The sequence below is a fragment of the Parasteatoda tepidariorum genome, chromosome 6 (assembly GCF_043381705.1).
Source record: "Parasteatoda tepidariorum isolate YZ-2023 chromosome 6, CAS_Ptep_4.0, whole genome shotgun sequence".
Lineage (NCBI taxonomy): Eukaryota > Metazoa > Arthropoda > Arachnida > Araneae > Theridiidae > Parasteatoda > Parasteatoda tepidariorum.
This window is the reverse complement of record NC_092209.1, coordinates 20,811,810-20,829,417: the sequence shown is the minus strand read 5'-3', so window position 1 is coordinate 20,829,417 and position 17,608 is coordinate 20,811,810. Positions and strand designations below refer to the sequence as shown.

Sequence of the window (17,608 nt, the reverse complement as noted above, 5' to 3'; positions counted from 1 at the left end):
TTTTCTCGTTAAAAAAAACCTAATTTCTTCCTTTCTGTGAAATTTATCATACCAACGGTGAAAAAAATTTCTTTGTCAGGTTTTGCATCCAAGAAAATATTTATTCAAATACAAAAATAATCGTGTATGTTTCTTCTAATTTTAATTTGTAATTCAATACTTTTGTTTTGTACAACTTTATAAAAATTGGACAGTAATATTTAATGTTCCTTTAAACATAAAAGAGTCCTATATAAAATTTTGATTAAGTTGCGGCCCACCATTTGACTGGTGTTCTTAATTGTGGCCCTCCCCCCGGCCTCATTTTGGAAACCCCTGATCTATGTCATTCATTCCCCCTCCCCTTTATTTATGTTAGTGCCATGCATGTCAATATCTTATCTCTTTGAGTCATGTCATAAGATTGAATCACTGACAGTCCACCAAGACTGGTAAGGAGTAACAAGAACAATTCCAATTTTAAGAGATGCGTCGAAAAAATTAGCTAAGTATCTTCGAATTTCAACAAATTCACTTCCGACATTCCTCTTGTCTGCCGTTAACACGTTGAATGCCATGGGGGTCACCGGTGACCGACGAAGCCAAGATTACTAGAAACACATAATTCGAGTAAATTTTTATCGTTACTAAAATGGTTTGAAGAAATTAACCCGTTTTGTCCCGAATTTAGATATCGAAATGATGCAAAAAGTGGTTTTATGGAAACAGTGGTGTAATATATTATCGAAATTAATTGGTTTTTCTACTGTTATGGCACTCAAAATGTCTTTGATAGATCAAAAAGTACTTGCTCCTTATAATTCTAGATCGAATCAGAAATAATTAAATCATTGTGGTATCTGAGAATCTTTTAATTCACCCAGATAAATGAAAATGCTGAAAAAAGTTTCCCACCACAATGAATGTCTTTGAAAAAAGGAACTGTCCTAAATATATGACGCTGGGCGTTAACCGGTTAATAAAATATAGAACACACAAAAAATAGTTCTATTTATTTACACTGAGATGCCAACTTGCTCCGGACTGCGAATAAATATTTTCAAGTGGCAGTTTATTAACCCGTTTTGTCCCGAATTTATATATTAAACTGATACAAAAAGTGGTTTTATTGAAAAAGCGGTATAATATATTATCGAAATTAATTGGTTTTTCTACTGTTAGGGCAATCAAAAAGTCATTGATAGATCAAAAAGTACTTGCTCCTTATAATTAATTCTAGATCTAATCAGAAATAATTAAATCATTGTGGTATCTGAGAATCTTTTAATTCACCCAGATAAATGAAAATACTGAAAAAAGTTTCCTACCACAATGAATGTCTTTGAAAAAAGGAACTGTCCTATATATATGACGCTGGGCGTTAACCGGTTAATTGGGATTCTTGGTTTAATAAATTTAATTTAGTAGATTTTTATACACCACTATTTCTAAACAATTCGTAGGGTTATATAATTCACCACTTTCTTCTGCAATGTCATGCTAAAGCTTTAAAAAAACCAGTTAAGTGTGTCTAATATTTGCAAATTCAGTTTGTAGTTATTTACCATTGTGTTACCAGAGTTAGAGCAATTTTAAAATCATTCTAATCGGCAATCCAAGCAAACGATTTCTCATATCTTCATAATCTTGTTTTAAGAGATGCTTACTACATATTCCTTCATATTTAATATTAACTGGATCATTTCGTTTGCAACGTTGAAGCTATTCTTTACGTAGTTGCTCATTTACTGTAGAGAACATGTGGAAAATTATATTTTTCCCTTCTGTGTTTCGATCTGTGGAGAGGTAATTGAGAGAGAGGTGCCATTGGCCGAGCACCTATATACTATATAGACATTTCCCCCTCTTTATTGATGTTTGTGTCGTGCATCTTATCTCGTTGAGTCATATCATTACGATGAATCAGTGAGCCCAAGAAAGGCTGGTACTGAGTAACTGGAACAATTCTAAGAAACATTGTTTTACATTCAGTTTTAAAAACATTTTATTCTAGATCTAAGAAATGTCTCGTAAAAATCATGGGTGAAAGCGAGACAGAAAAGAGGAAAAGCTGGTAGTAAACCCATTTCAGTTTTAACATGTTTTCGGGAGGAGTTAAACTATTCCATACCTGCCAACTTTTAATCCCTTCCATTATAATTTTTCCCAGTGGTATTAAAATGGAATTAAAACCTCAATTTTAAGCAAACAAATACGTTGTATTTGAGAAAACTTAAGTCGACAATCATGATAGAAACGCATATTAATATATGTGCTTAATTTTTGTAAGAATAGTGGTGATCAATATCATTTTAAAATTAATATTATAAAAGAAAAAATAGTATATCATTTCTACTACATTAAATATGAAAATAAAATCTTCCGGAAGAGTTGGCAGGTATGCTATTCTCTTTTTCAATTATTCAGCTTTATCTACTTTTCTTTTTTAAAAAAAAAGAAGCTGTTTCTTACATGTGCTAAAATTGTAAAAAAATTACGGTAGTTACAGAAATTTAATGTTTCTTGAAAAATATGCTACGAAATGCCTTTCGTACCAGTTTTTGCTCTTTTCCGTCTCGCTATATATAGGCTTTCAGCCCTGGTAAAAATTAGCAAAGTCACTATTCTTCGAATTTAAAAAAAATCACGAAAATATTCGTGATGAGTCAACGTCTCCTATTAATGAAAGCCTTCAAACGGTTTCTTATAGGTAGTCTGATCAGGCCATTGAGAAGGTGAACAAGTCAATGAAAGAGCAATTTAATACAAAATCTAGTAAAAATAAGAAAGTGGTAGCAAATATATGTCTAAAAATTTGCTTCATTAACGAATATGATTGGTTTGTCTTATCTACTTGTCAACCACTACAGATTCAATTTTCAAATATATATGATAAATTTCTTTAAATTACTTTCAAAATAAAATGCAGCACTTCCGCAGACATGCCAACTGCTCCAGACGAGCGATAATTAACACGTTCACTGCCAGCCGAGAACAGGTGATTAAGCTGTGTCTTTCATTGAAAAGTGGTAATCAATAAAAATAAAATTAAAGTTAACTTTTATTTCTCAAACAACTACTTTAGTTTTTAAAATTCACAATAACTTTATTTCAATAAACAATGTGTTATTTTGGTGAGAAAATATAGTATTTTCTGAAAAATAGTTGGACGTTAATATACACCTTGCTACCACTTAATCTGTTTTTTTAGACACAAACTACTAGAAGGAATTTCGCCACGCCCTGGCGCGGGATCGGCATCGAAAGTGTTAATTATAAAACGGTAAAGCTACAAACTAAAATTTGCAAATAATTGATATAACTTTGCTTATTTTTAAGACGGTATAGTGCGGCTGAAGTAACATAAAGTGACGTATTATATAAGCTTTCGAATTATTAAGAAATAGTGGTGGATAAAAACCTAATATATTGAACATTTTAAACCAAGAATCATACATTAATAAACTACCACTCGAAAATATTTATTTGCTGTCCGGAGCAAGTTGGCATCTCTGCTTCCGGTTTCTGCACTTCCGGCTTCTGTTTGCGCTCCCTCTAAGCGGCCAACAACTCTCCAAACTTCTGATTCGATTCTCATAGAAAAACCGCGCTTACATGTCGATCATTCTTTTCCGCTTTGAATTACATCCCTTCCATTATCATTTTTCCCAGTGGTATTAAAATGGAATTAAAACTTCAATTTTAAGCAAACAAATGCGTTGTATTTGAAAAAAATTGAATTGACAACCAGTAACGCATATTAATATATAAGCTTAATTTTTGTAAGAATAGTGGTGTTCAAAATCATTTAAAAATTAAATTTATAAATGAAAAAATAGTATATATTTACTACCACTTTAAATATGAAAATAAAATCTCCCGCAAAATGCGGGAGAGTTGGCAGGTATGCATTACAAGCCAATATCATTACAATCACAAGCCAAATCAAATTCACTACCGCTAAAGCTTTGACTTCGACGTCAAACTCACTATTTTATTTGCATACTGCGAAGTTTAAAAATGAGAAAAAAGGTATTTGTGACTCTCCTCTTCCATTTTATGCAACAAAAAAATTTGCTTGTACCGTTATTTTATTCAGGACTTACAATATCCTTTAATTTTTTTGAGCAGTGTATATATTTAATTAATATATATAAATATATGCTAACAATATATATTATTAAATAATATATTAATCTAGTTTATTATAAGTCAACCTTCGTATTTCAAGCCCATTTTAAAGTAGATTTAGAGCGGAGAATGTTCATAAAACAAACTCATTAACCTAACAAATAACAATTTCATTAACTACTCATTGACTTAGCGAACTCATTAACTCTTAATCATAGCTTTTCAAAAATAACATGCTGTTAATAAATATTACGATGTTAACAGGAAAGAATTACTGAACAGTAAGTGTCTACAAACTTGAACTGAAAACTAAAAACTTAAAAAGCAAGAAAATACTTTGTAAGCATTTGAATTTTTATGAAATCTAGGAAATTTTTAAAAATATACTTATTTTCGGCAACAAAAGAGGATAAATGAATGTGAGTAACGCTTTTGTAAGATACTAAACTACTTTTATCTGGAAAAAAAACTCTTAAAAACTCAAATATATTTAAATTTTCGGTTAAAAAAACATTTACGTAAGCATAAGTTTAGAATTATCATTTCGCTTTACATTTGCGACCAAGAAGAGCGAGAGGGAAGATCCAATTTTACAAAATATACTTAGGTAATGTTTAAATGACGCCAAAACCATTATCGAAAAGTTAAAAATGGAATAGTTACGTTACAATGCCATTTTACTTTACAGAATAAATTTATAAGAAACTCGCAGCACCGTTTTATCTTCTTTATTTCAATTTTATTAAATTTCCTCGATTATATATATATGCTTACTACATATTCCTTCATANTGGTGCGACGATTTTTTTGTTATAGAGTGTATTTATTAATCTAAACTTTTAAAAGAATTCATCAATCATGTCTTAAGTTAGAAAAATGACAAGTGTTAATATGAGAAATATCAAAGTTTAATTTTTACACAATACCAATTTATTAACTAAAATTTATTTTATTAGTAATTCAAATTTTTTTGAATGAAATAATTATCAAGAACAATTAGTCGATATTTTTCTAAGTGTTCGCTAGCTGAAAATAGTGCTGGTGAATGTGATTAATGAAAAGAAGAATTATCCTACTAATTAATAGTTGGCTGTCGGGCTAACTTTTTTTATCATTAAAATAAATATGGAAACTCCTGATGTTTTGTTAAAAACTTTTTATCTTGAGTAAGCTAATCAGCAGTCTTATAACTGAAGCAAAGTATCTGAAAGAGCTTTCTAAAACCCACCTCTTTACTTTCCAATTATTTTTAAAAAAATATTTCTGTTTTCAGAAGTATAAATTGAAAATGAACATTTGAATAAGAACAATGAATTTTTGAATGAAACAATATTAGGTAAAAATTGCAAAAAATAATATTCAATGTCGAAAACCATTTTTTACGCACAAACTAGAAAAGAAGTACGAAAAGTACAAATTTTATCCACTATGTTTTAAACACATGCATTATATGAAAGCTGACATTTCTTACAGATTTTGAGAAGTAATAAGTTTCGTTTTGATGAATGAAAGTGAAATAAATTGTTAAGAAGCTCTTTTGAAAATATCCGACACTTAAAAATGCTATTTAATAAGAATATCTCAGTTAGTTATCAGTTTTAAATTAGTTATGCGTAAACGGTTGTCAAAATCACTTTAATTCAAGAATTAGTTCTAAATCATGAATCACTTAATTCAAGAATTAGTTCTAAATCATGAATCACTTAATTCAAGAATCTTTAACTCTGCTATCACATTTTAAATTTTTCTCTTTAACATTCCACATTTTTAAAGAGGTTATAAAACTCAATTTGATCCTTTAAAATAAATCTTCAAAAATAATCTATCAGTGTTTGCATCTTTATTGCTCTTTTCAGTATGCTGCTGTTAATGCTGCTTTTTGGACCATCATGACCTATGAGGTAAGCATAGATGTCAATTTTTTTTAATTTCTTAGAAATTTTCTATCTATTTTATGTCTTGGAGTTACAATTTTGCTTCGAATAATAAATAAAATAGCACTACATGTAAATAAATTAAAAATATGTTAATATGCATGTAATTGAAATAACCGACCGGCTTGTATGGGGGTTAGGGAACTGGCTTTGCATCAGAAAGATTCAGGGTTCGAATCCCGGACAAGGCATGTATGTTCTTTCCTTGTCCGTCCTTAATGTGGGATCAACATTGACCCACCTAATATGGTGCCCCTGAAAGAGTGACCAGCGAATCTGCCCTTCAGATGCCTGTATGACGAAAGGTCACTCTCCAGGTGGGCATTGGAAGAAAAGAAATTGATATTTGCTTGATAATGTACAATGTGTGCTGTTTTAGATCCCACAATATATGAAAATATATCCAGACTGCAACTGCTTAGGGTATTAATCGGCAAAATTTGGCATAAAAATTTATAATTAAATTTTTTTTTAAATATATATATATTAATTATGTGAAGCAAACACATTCATCAAAATATGGTAATAAAATATGCGATTGGAATATTTTAAAAACTAAAACTGTAGTTACATTAGATACTATACGTGTGGTGTGATCATGGGATCACCACAATGTTTACTTTTCCTACTGGGCTGTCTCCGACAGGAGCGCCCTCTTCATTGCCTTTGCAGGATCTCTAGGGCTCGACTCCTAGCTCGTCTTTAGAGATTTTCGCAACCTCTAAGAAGGGGACGCTATCTTTTGGATCTCAGGTGAGCTGTTGCATTTTTAGAGCAGCGTTTTTTTTATGTTATCATGTTTTGATGTTTAATGTGTGCTCTATAGTTACATTTTTGAATTTTACCTTTATAAGTTTCTGCAACCTTATCTTCGAATTATTTGATGCATCATAAAATTCTACAAAAAAACAACTATTTTAATATGTTAAATTAAATTTCTATCTACTCCCTGGAGCACACAGGGAGGACCCAGCATTGGATTTTCACTTTTTGTAAATCGGTGAGTCATGTACCAGAAATGCATATGATCTAAGAACTAAAATAAACAAAAGATGGATGAACTTTTTCTACGAAATCCGTTGGTTTTTTCTTGTTCACAAAGATTTACCAGTCCCCGGCGTAATTTAGAAAGATGATTTGTCAAATATACCATATGCAGCTCAGCGGATGATAATCTCCAAGAATCCAGTTAAATTCATCTCCTGCCCGGATGATTCCCACATTATGTCTCTTCCTTCAACCAACCCCGTGGCAATACACTTTGCTTAAGTTCTAATTTTGTGGTACTTCTTTCAAAAAGTTACTTTTAATATCACTACAAAGTGAGAAATATTAAACATTTATGGAGATATTAATTAAAACACTTTAATTGTATGGAATTAAAACTACACTTTATGCCGCAATTTTTCAAAAAATAGTATCAATTTTTCTTAATAAATTTAAAAACACAAATGTGATTTAGAACAAACATACACGAGTTGTTTTTAAAAATATATATCGGTTACAAATTCTTGACAGGATAAATACAACTGCAAGTTTAGCTAAAGTTTAAAATTGATTTTCTTCATTTACATGTCAAAAATTTACAATATATTACATTAGATTACATGCCAAAAATTACAATAATTTACAAGATATAATTTCTTACACTGTATCAATTCACAACGGACTCTGCCAGTTTCATCGAAAATAATGCCATAAAAAGTAACTGATATAATGACGTAACTAATAGCACGTGATTTAAATGGGTTATAATTAACAAAACAAAGTAACACAAGTATGGACTGAAATTTCTTTATTAGTTTGAACTGTATCTTAAACCCATTTCATGCAAAGAATGCAGGTTTAGTTCGATCCCCGCAGGCCGAAGACTCCCCGTGTAATGAATGGTGACTGGTGCACGTTAAATCTGTCTGGTCACAAAGTTCTCCATGTTCCCATAACAAATTATGCCTCTGGGGGCGCTGCATTGGAGATTGATAGTTCTCTGGTTCAGGTGAAAATTACAATCTGTGGATGAATGAATGAATGGATGTATAAAGGGGTCGCTCTATAAACGGGCTGTGATGTATGTGTGTGGCAGAAGTCGAATTCTTGGCCATAGATGGCGCTACTAGAAAGCAGGAAGAAACGCACCCTTTTTGTCTTATTGGCATACGACGACAACAGCAATGCTAGTTTTCTGTGCCGAGAATACGGCCTTCTTATTAATGCCTTGATCAGAAATTAAAGCCTTTTTTGAGTTAACGTGGTAGGTAACACAAGGAAATATCCACTTTGTAACACTATGTACTATCAGCAACTCTTAAAATGATTTTTTAACATCTTTACAGTGTACGTCATCAAGCATATTTTTTTTTACTAAAGATTCATATTTACCCTTTGCACTCAAGTTTTTTTTAAACAGTTGGAAAAAAAGACTGGTGTAACCATTAAGAGTTTACAAGACAAAACCTACCTTTTGCCCCATTACTGTATAATACCTGGTGGCCATTAAATAAAGTGGCTACAAAACAATACAGTAAACGGCGGTAGCGAATAGAGCTTTCGCCTCCCACTGAGGTGTCCCAGGATCTGCTCAAGCTTGTCACCAGCAAAAGTGCTGATGTAAAATATTGTCAGTGGTATCATAATTTAGAATCCCCTCTCTATTGAGCTTACCGTGAGAGGCTTTCGTGGTTTTCCTCTCCATGTAGCGCAAATACGGGTTAGTTTCTTCAAAAAATCTTCCACGATGGGTAGTTTGCTTCAAAGCTTGATCCAGGAGTTCCCTTGTATTCTGGTTTTTTTTCTTCAAACTTACAAAACTATCAAGTTGAATATTGATAGTTGTTAACTCAGAATTGGATTAGCTGTTCACTGGTTATTAAATAAAATTAAATAAACATTGAAATGTAACATTTTATCATTCAGAGTGGTAAATATTTTACGGTGCCAACTAGGAGCATTCGATTGCAAAGGGTTAGGCTTGATGATTATCTAGCTTAATCCTTCGAAATAATGGTATAAGTAAATATCAGTAGATATTTATGGCTCACCATAGTATTGCTTGTTTTCCAGAAATCATTGAGCAAGTTTGATGTGAGGAAGGTTTTCAAAGTTCAGGAAGCCAAGGTAATAAACAAAAATATTCTATTTACTGCTGTCTTGCTACTTGCTGTTGTATTCCCTTATTTCACGAAAAGTGCTCACTACTTTATATTTTACAGCGTGTCCAAAAAGTATGAAAGTATCTCGAGATATATTTCTTTAATGAAAAATCTAAAGAAACACAAAATAAATCTTGAGTGACACCAACCTCGATCTCTCTCATTCTTGAGGTTGACTCCCAGGGGGTAGTGCTGAGTTTAGCATTAACCCCTTGTAGACGTGTGATTCAGGAAAGCATTCGTACAAAATCAGAATCAGGATGTAATTAAATAAAAAAGGGTAACATAAATGTTGTGGTTTCTTATTTGACAGACTTACTTTGCTTTTACTTTAATTATTGTCAGATTAATCATATATATAATCAATGTTAATTCAAAGTATAACTAAATAGTTTTATTTTGAAATAAGTAATGGTGAATTAAATAAATCGAACCGCCCACAAATAAACTGCTAAAGAATTACTTTGATTATCAGTTTTATTTTTTTACCCTGATTGATACGATTTTATGCTGGCACGTATTTGTGACAGTCGGCCCGAAAGGGTTAATAATTAGCTTTCTTTTTTCTTTCACAACATCAAACACGTCCGATTCATGAATGAAAACGAGACGGAAAAGAAGAAAAGCTGGTAGTAAAACATACCTGCCAACTTTTAATCCCTTCCATTATGATTTTTCCCAGTGGTATCAAAATAGAATTAAAATTTCAATTGTAAGCAAAAAAATACGCAGTAATTGAGAAAAACATAAGCTGACAACCACATACCCTCCAACTTATGAGGATTTTGAAAATAATTCTTTCTAGTGGTAGCGAACCAAAGTAGAAATTTTTAAAGCAAATGCATCTCTCATAAAACTTTTATCAGAACATAGCCATATGGCCTGCACTTTTATAAGTAATAGTGGACAAGTTACGCTAAAATGAATTTTTTTTTAAATATTAAGACATTAATTTTGCTACCGTCTGAAAAGAAGATTTCTGAAACTACGGAAATTCCGTAGCAGTTGGAAGTTATGCAACCATGATAGTAGCGCATATTAATATATACACTTAATTTTTTTAAGAATAGTGGTGATCAAAATTATTTAAAAAATTAAGTTTATAAAAGAAAATATAGTACATATTTACTACCACTTTAAATATAAAAATAAAATTTTACGCCAAATGAGTAAAAGTTGGCAGGTATGTCATACCTGCCAACTTTCACTCTCTCCGAGAATGGATTTTCAGAGTGGTTGTAAAACAATAACCGAAAAACAATCTGACTCAAAAATATATTTATATTTTGATTCCGTTGAAAATCGCGTGAGCAAGAATAATTATGCTTTCATATATTGATTATAATTATTTCTTTGTAGTGGTGGTCCAACTCATTTATAATTATCATTATAATTCAAAAAATTAATTGGAATAACCAGAGTATTACCACCATTTTAAATATGAAAATAAAATCTTCCGGAAAATCCGGAAGAGTTGGCAGGTATAACCATTTCAATCTTTAACTTGTTTTAGGAGGAGTTAACCTATTTTATTCATCAAACTATTATACATAATCTACTTTTTCTCAGGAAAGAAGCAGTTTGATATAGTACACATACCCTCTAACTGCTACGGAATTTCCGTAGTTTCAGAAATCTTCTTTTCAGACGGTAGCAAAATTAATGTCTTAATATTTAAAAAAAATTAATTTTAGCGTAACTTGTCCACTATTACTTATAAAAGTGCAGGCCATACGGCTAGATGCTTAAGTTCTGATAAAAGTTTTATGAGAGATCCATTTGCTTTAAAAATTTCTACTTTGGTTCGCTACCACTAGAAAGAATTATTTTCAAAATCTTCATAAGTTGGAGGGTATGTAGTACATACCCTCTAACTGCTACGGAATTTCCGTAGTTTCAGAAATCTTCTTTTCAGACGGTAGCAAAATTAATGTCTTAATATTTAAAAAAATTGAATTTTAGCGTAACTTGTCCACTATTACTTATAAAAGTGCAAGCCATACGACTAGATTCTTAAGTTCTCATAAAAGTTTTATGAGAGATCCATTTGCTTTAAAAATTTCTAATTTGGTTCGCTACCACTAGAAAGAATTATTTTCAAAATCTTCATAAGTTGGAGGGTATGATAGTATATACTCTAATTGTAAAAAAATCTCGGTGGTTACAGAAATCTAATGTTTTTCGAAAAAAATGGTAGAATGAAATGCCTTTCTTACCAGTTTTTGATCTTTTCCGTCTTGGTATATATAGGCTTTCAGTCCTGGTCTGATTTGACGAGCAATATTAAAATATCTCCATTTTAAACAGTTAGTATTTCTTTTTTCGATAACAGCGCTATCAGTGGCCCAAAACGTAAAAACTTGTAAATACGGATGCAAATCTTCAAAGGAAAGATGGGATTTCAATTTTAATAGTTCAATGGTGCTCTAATCTCTAATGAGATCATGTTGGAGATCAAGTTTGTTATCATTGCCTGTGATTTTCGAAATGTGTACTTTTAGATTTTTTAATCTAATGCTGCTGTATTTCGAGATATATAACTGTTTCAATATTTTTTTGGTCAGCAGTATATTAATGTCTAAAATATTGATTGTTAAGCAGTAGTGAAGCCAAGCGTGTTTTGAAGGAAATCCTCGTCAGACCAGGAGATGTATGACTGATCCAATATTTTTTTTTTGGAAAGCAGTATATTAATGTCTAAATTGTTGAGCAGTTGTGATACCAAGCGTATATTGAAGGAAATGCCAGGCCACGCGGTCTGCCGGAAACGCTGGTATGTGATGTATCAATGCAAAGCCCACTGCTTACAGATTGAAACAAATAAATATTTGATTCGTGATAAATAATTAAATTTTATGTAAATTTTGAATACATTTTCAGTAATTATATAAAACAATAAAAATATTTTAGTTTTATACCATATTTTACACTGACAGTCATAACTGACTGAAACTGCCTACTGCTCAATGGAGGCACTCAATGTGTTGATAACGTGCTAATTTTTGTTAATACAATAATTGTATTCCTTATATATCTATCATTGATTTTATTGGAAAACAAAAATTACATACACCAAAAAATGCATTTTATCATACAAGAATTAAGAAACTTTTGGCTCATCCTTTATTGTATATATAATAAAGGATATATATACTATATATACGAATTAATCTAAACTTTTAAAAGAATTCATGAAGTATATCTTAAGTTAAAAAAAGGTCAAGTATTAATTTAAGAAATATCAAAGTTTAATTTTTACATAGTACCAGTTTATTAACGAAAATACATTTTATAAATAATTCAAATTTTATGAAGAGCAATATGTGATATTAGTGCTATATTTCATTGTAAGTATTCACTAGCTGAAAATTATGCTGGTGAATGTCACGAAAGTAAAGAATTATTATCAAACTTAAAAGTTGTTGGTTTTCCGGCTATGCATATATATATCCTTTATTATATTTATATAAGGCAAATTCAGCTATTCATTTTAAATTTTGAGAGTTAAAAAGACTTAATTTATAGACATATCAAAGGCAACGTGTTTGTGCATGAAAGATATAGAAAACTTTTTTTTTTAAACCGTCGCATTGTGTGACGAAATGTTTTGCACTACGGAAATTGCGAAATGAAATGAACAAAAAATGATAAACAACGAAAGTCTTAAATACATTTTACAAAAATTTATTATCAAACAATCACTAGTTAAAGTTTTTCAAACCCAACAATATATTTTATGAAAAAATAGCGTTTTGATATTCTAACGATTCTAAATATCGACGCAACAAGATTTACAACACTTTCGCGATTTTACTTCTATACTTGCGCATTATTTTCGTATTTCTCAAGAAAATTTCAGAGAATTATTTTATTATTAAAAAGCTTTGAATGGTAAGGGGTTGCCCACAAATATTATTTTGTACTATTAAACAAGATTTATTAAAAATGAAATCAACTTTACAAACGACCACCCCCTTTTAAATTTTGTTTTATTTCACATGTTTTCTTTATTAATACCATCACATTTTATTTTCCGGTTCATCAGCTGAGGGTACTATCATTTGTTATTAAATTTTAATCCGTGATACAAAATGAAATTTGTGGAAAACCCCTTATCCTTTAGAGCTTATTATTAAGAAGTACAAAAGCTACTTGGAAAGTTGTTAGAAACTTTTTACATTTTTAAGATATTCAAATCAGATTTTTTTTAATAAATTAGCATATACGATTCTTAACAAAATTATGAAAAAAAAATTCTTTTAATGTTTTTCGCGCATGGTCAGTATGAAAGGATTACTTTAAATGCTCATACCTTGAGCAATTTAAAAAAAAAATTCAAATTTTTAAAGAGTGATATTTTCATTATTAGTTAAAAATTACTCCAAAAAGTCTGTTTAATTTTATAGAATATTTCTGTAATTATAGTAAGAAAGTCCAAAAAACTAGTTTTTAAAAAAATAAAAATGTCCATATTTTCAAGGATATTTCAGCTAGGTTTAAATCACTTTTGTGGTCCCCTTTGAATCGTTAAGATATGATTCAGAGTAGAAAAACGAAGTCAAACATCACTACGGTCAGTCTGTGTGTGAATGACCACTTTGATCCACCGAACAAGGACCGAGGGTGGGCGGTATCGGTCCTCGTTAATTTGTTTTCTGTGAAGTGATTGACTGTGAATTGACTATCGAAGCAACGGGGCCATCCCCTCCGCAGAGGATCAAAATTGTGATGGCATGACTTCGGATCACCCTCGCGTATGTTTCCAGACCATCGCCAATTAGCCCGTTGTGTATTTTCGCCCGTTGTGTATGTGCGTTAATGTATTTTCTCAACATTATTTTGACAAAAACAATTAAAGTGTTCTTTGTTACATTTTATAAACCTTTCATGCTGTTACGAATGTATTAATATTTATGTAATTTTGTGAATATTCTTTTGTTATGAGGCTTAATATATCAGAGGTCCTAAATAAACAGAATTTGACGCGTAATTCTTACATAATTTAGAGAGAAAATTACGCCTAATGTATTTTCGGTTTGGCGACACTTTTGCCTACGTAAAGTCACCATTAACGACTTGGCGTTACTATTAACGACTTGGCAATCATTTTTGGAAACAAAATGGTTGATATGCTAGTCTCTCGTAAGTTCCTTGAACCACCTGATGTTCCAAAGTCTATGTTTTTTGTACTACATTAACGTGCATTAACAATTGTTACTTATGCTGTAATTGAGTGCTAGAATTAGCTGTATTTTTTCGAAGATTCTGATAAGAATTTTTTTTAAATCTTATGGACTGTTTTATTCATCTTCAATCGAAACAAAGCCATGTGCTCGGAAATATATTCAAGTAATAATAATAAAAAAAAATATTCTAATTTTTAATTCAATGTTTCTAGCTTTGTATAATGCCTCTGATGGTCAGATGTTCTACGGTGGATATAGGCTGCGAATAGGCAAGTAAACAACTTTTATTCTTGCGACTATAAATTTTCAAAATGCTTTCATTTTCAGCATTAAAAGTCAATGTAATGTTTATACTTTTACCATAAAATGTTTATTATAATTTGAAAAATTCCGCCAAAAGCATAATCTGACTTTTTGACAATATTGTTCAGATTGTCTAAAAAGCATGGAAGTGGTCAAATATTTCTATAAATACGAACCAGAGCAGTGATGGCTAAGGGAATACAGCTTTCACCTTCCAATGAGGGGAACCGGGTTCCAATCCCAGCGATGGCTGGTCGATAGCCATTCAAATTCCGCATTCGGCTCGCCCCGTAAATTATCCTGAGTGGTAGATTGATCATGGGTTAGAGTCTCCTTGCTGTCAGGCTTATCACTGGAGGTTTTTCTGGTCTACCTCTCCGTGTAACGCGAATGCGAGTTAGTTTTATCTAATGCAAAATTTTCGCAATATTCGATACAGGAGTTCCCTTGTCTTCCGGATTGGGTTTAAAATTACAAGCCTACGGATTTGAACATTAGTAGTCGTAAACCCAAAAAACTGGGTTGGCTGTTCAACGACGATTATAAAATATAAATACAAACCAAAATGAAAATATACAAATACTAGTGTCATATATATTTTCACAAGGTGCATTAAGTTACATTAAATTAACACCTAACCTTTCGCCTTAAAGGTAGGGGGGAGAGAGAGTGAATTTAAACTCTTAAATAGAAAAATCTTAAATCTACTGCTGATTTTTTTTTTTTTTTATAAAACGTACCACAGTTTACATACATATTTTTTCTTTTCCATTTTGGTTCACAGATGGCGTCATAGTTGCAAAATGACCATAGGGCACACACAATTATATAAAATATATATATTTCCAGAAAAAGTCTGATCGAAATAAATAAAGATAGACATGTCTTGGATAAGGGTTTGAACTTATTTAATAGCACTGCACCCCACACACGATCCCGAACCCTGGAAGGGGGAATAAAGTTTGGTGTATTTCTGCAGATATTTGACCGTTTTCATAGCTTCTATACAAATTATAAAACTTAATACTTATGAAGATAAATATTTATGCCAGCATTTTAGCCCAAGTCCATGCAATTTTAGCACATTAATTTAGAAAAAAAAATTTAATTGAGTATTTTTTATTCTTCCGTAAGGTTTACATTTTTTTTTAACTAATTTAATTTTTCGCACTATATTTTAAATGCTTCTTCACTTTCACCCGTTTTTTATATTAGTCTATTTATTTCCGCAGTTTTGCATGTTACAAAAAATGTGTTAGGAATCCTATTAATGAAAATTTATTTGGCTACATTTGATTGAAGTTCATAACATTCAATTTTGTAAATTTCATGCTAATTTTTTCAACTTTAAGGAGAATTACTATTATTTTTTTGTCTGAACTTTTGTTGTCAATCTTATAGATTCATTAAATACTTTTGAAAGTTCATGAATGAGGTAATTCCTCTCAAAAGTTCTGCAATTTTATGAAACAAAAACGTGTAAGAAACATTAGTAGCGTAAGCGTTATAACTTCTATTTAGGACATTTATTTCTGTATATTTGACAAGATTTCAGAAAATTTTATAAGTCTTATAAACTGTGTAAACGTCAATGTTCCATTTTTGTCGCTTTTTCAAAATGTTAAAGACTAGTAACTTATTTCTTCTTAACACTCACAATTGGAGAAGATCAGAATCAATCAGAATATATTAATAATAAAACTATATATCTATAACTATAAATCTATATAACTAAATAAAACTATATATCTTGTGATACATACGTTGTTCTAAAAATCAAGTAATTGCTATAGTTTTTTTTGTCCAAATTGTGGGTTAAATGAATAAAATATCCATTTTTCGTATTTAAACCTGATATCACATTTTTCGTGAAAGTATTTTTCCCATAACTGAAAAATAAGTATTTGGGAGGTAAACGGTTACGCAAACTACCCTATTTTCAGGATAAAAATAAATCCACCGAAGTTGGCTCTAAGTTTACTTTTTATAACCTCTCTTCAGTTTTGGTTTAATTTTTGTATCGGGTTATCAACTTTGTCAGCAAAAAGAAAGAAAGAAAAAAAAAGTGAATTTTATATTTAAATTAAACGACACTGAAGCAACTCAAATACATATTTTGAACATACAGTGAAAAACAAGATTGACAAACTGTAAAAAAAAATAAATAAAACTTTCATTTGAAAGTTTATGAGTATAAATTTTTAATTTTTTCCCATAACAACAGCAAATAATAGTTTATACAATTTCATTAATATTCATATTTTTACTATGTTTAAGATAGAGTTTTCGTAAAGATGCCTTTAAAATGTTAATAAATCATCTCAGTTTTTTGATGGAGTTCAGATGCCGTAATATTTTTTCATAAATGGAAGCTTTATTAATTATAGTACGTGTACTTTGGTAAAATAAAAATAAAAAAACAAATTCCACTGTATAACTAAATACACGAATTTTTTTTTTCTTTCTGTAAACAGGTCTTCTTTACGTTGAAGATGTGCTGAAGAACACGATCTGGAAAAGTGATTAGGAACAACAACAAAATTCGTTGACTACAAAAATTATGATAAACTTGATTAAAAAATTTAGCATTCTATTTTTTCTATTGTAATCTAATTTTATTTTCATGCTCTATATCTAAAAGAGGATGCACAACTAGGAAAATTTTAGGAAGCTGCGAGAAATATTTTCTGAGGTTGTTGGAAATTATTCATATATATATATATATATATATATTCAGTTATATACTTTGCAAACATTTTCTCCCTTTCTCTGGCGTGTCTTCACTTTCTTGAAAGTGTCTTTTGGGCACAGTGGCTCAAGGCTGTAATCCTAGCACTTTGGGAGGCTGAGGCAGGTGGATCCCTTGAGGCCAGGCATTAGGGACCAGCCTGGCCAACATGGCGAAACCCCGTCTTTACTAAAAATA

At 30.8% G+C, this 17,608-nt stretch overlaps 1 protein-coding gene across 1 annotated transcript in view; it reads left to right on the top strand.

Annotated features, from left to right (window-relative positions):
• Positions 1-14,648, top strand: part of LOC107443227 (uncharacterized) — a 27,229-nt gene extending 12,581 nt beyond the window's left edge. The window contains exons 4-6 of the mRNA XM_043048577.1: positions 5,967-6,011; positions 9,105-9,158; positions 14,592-14,648. Coding sequence (XP_042904511.1) covers positions 5,967-6,011; positions 9,105-9,158; positions 14,592-14,648 — 156 coding nt within the window. The remainder of the gene's footprint in view (positions 1-5,966; positions 6,012-9,104; positions 9,159-14,591) is intronic.
• The last annotated feature ends 2,960 nt before the right edge of the window (positions 14,649-17,608 follow it).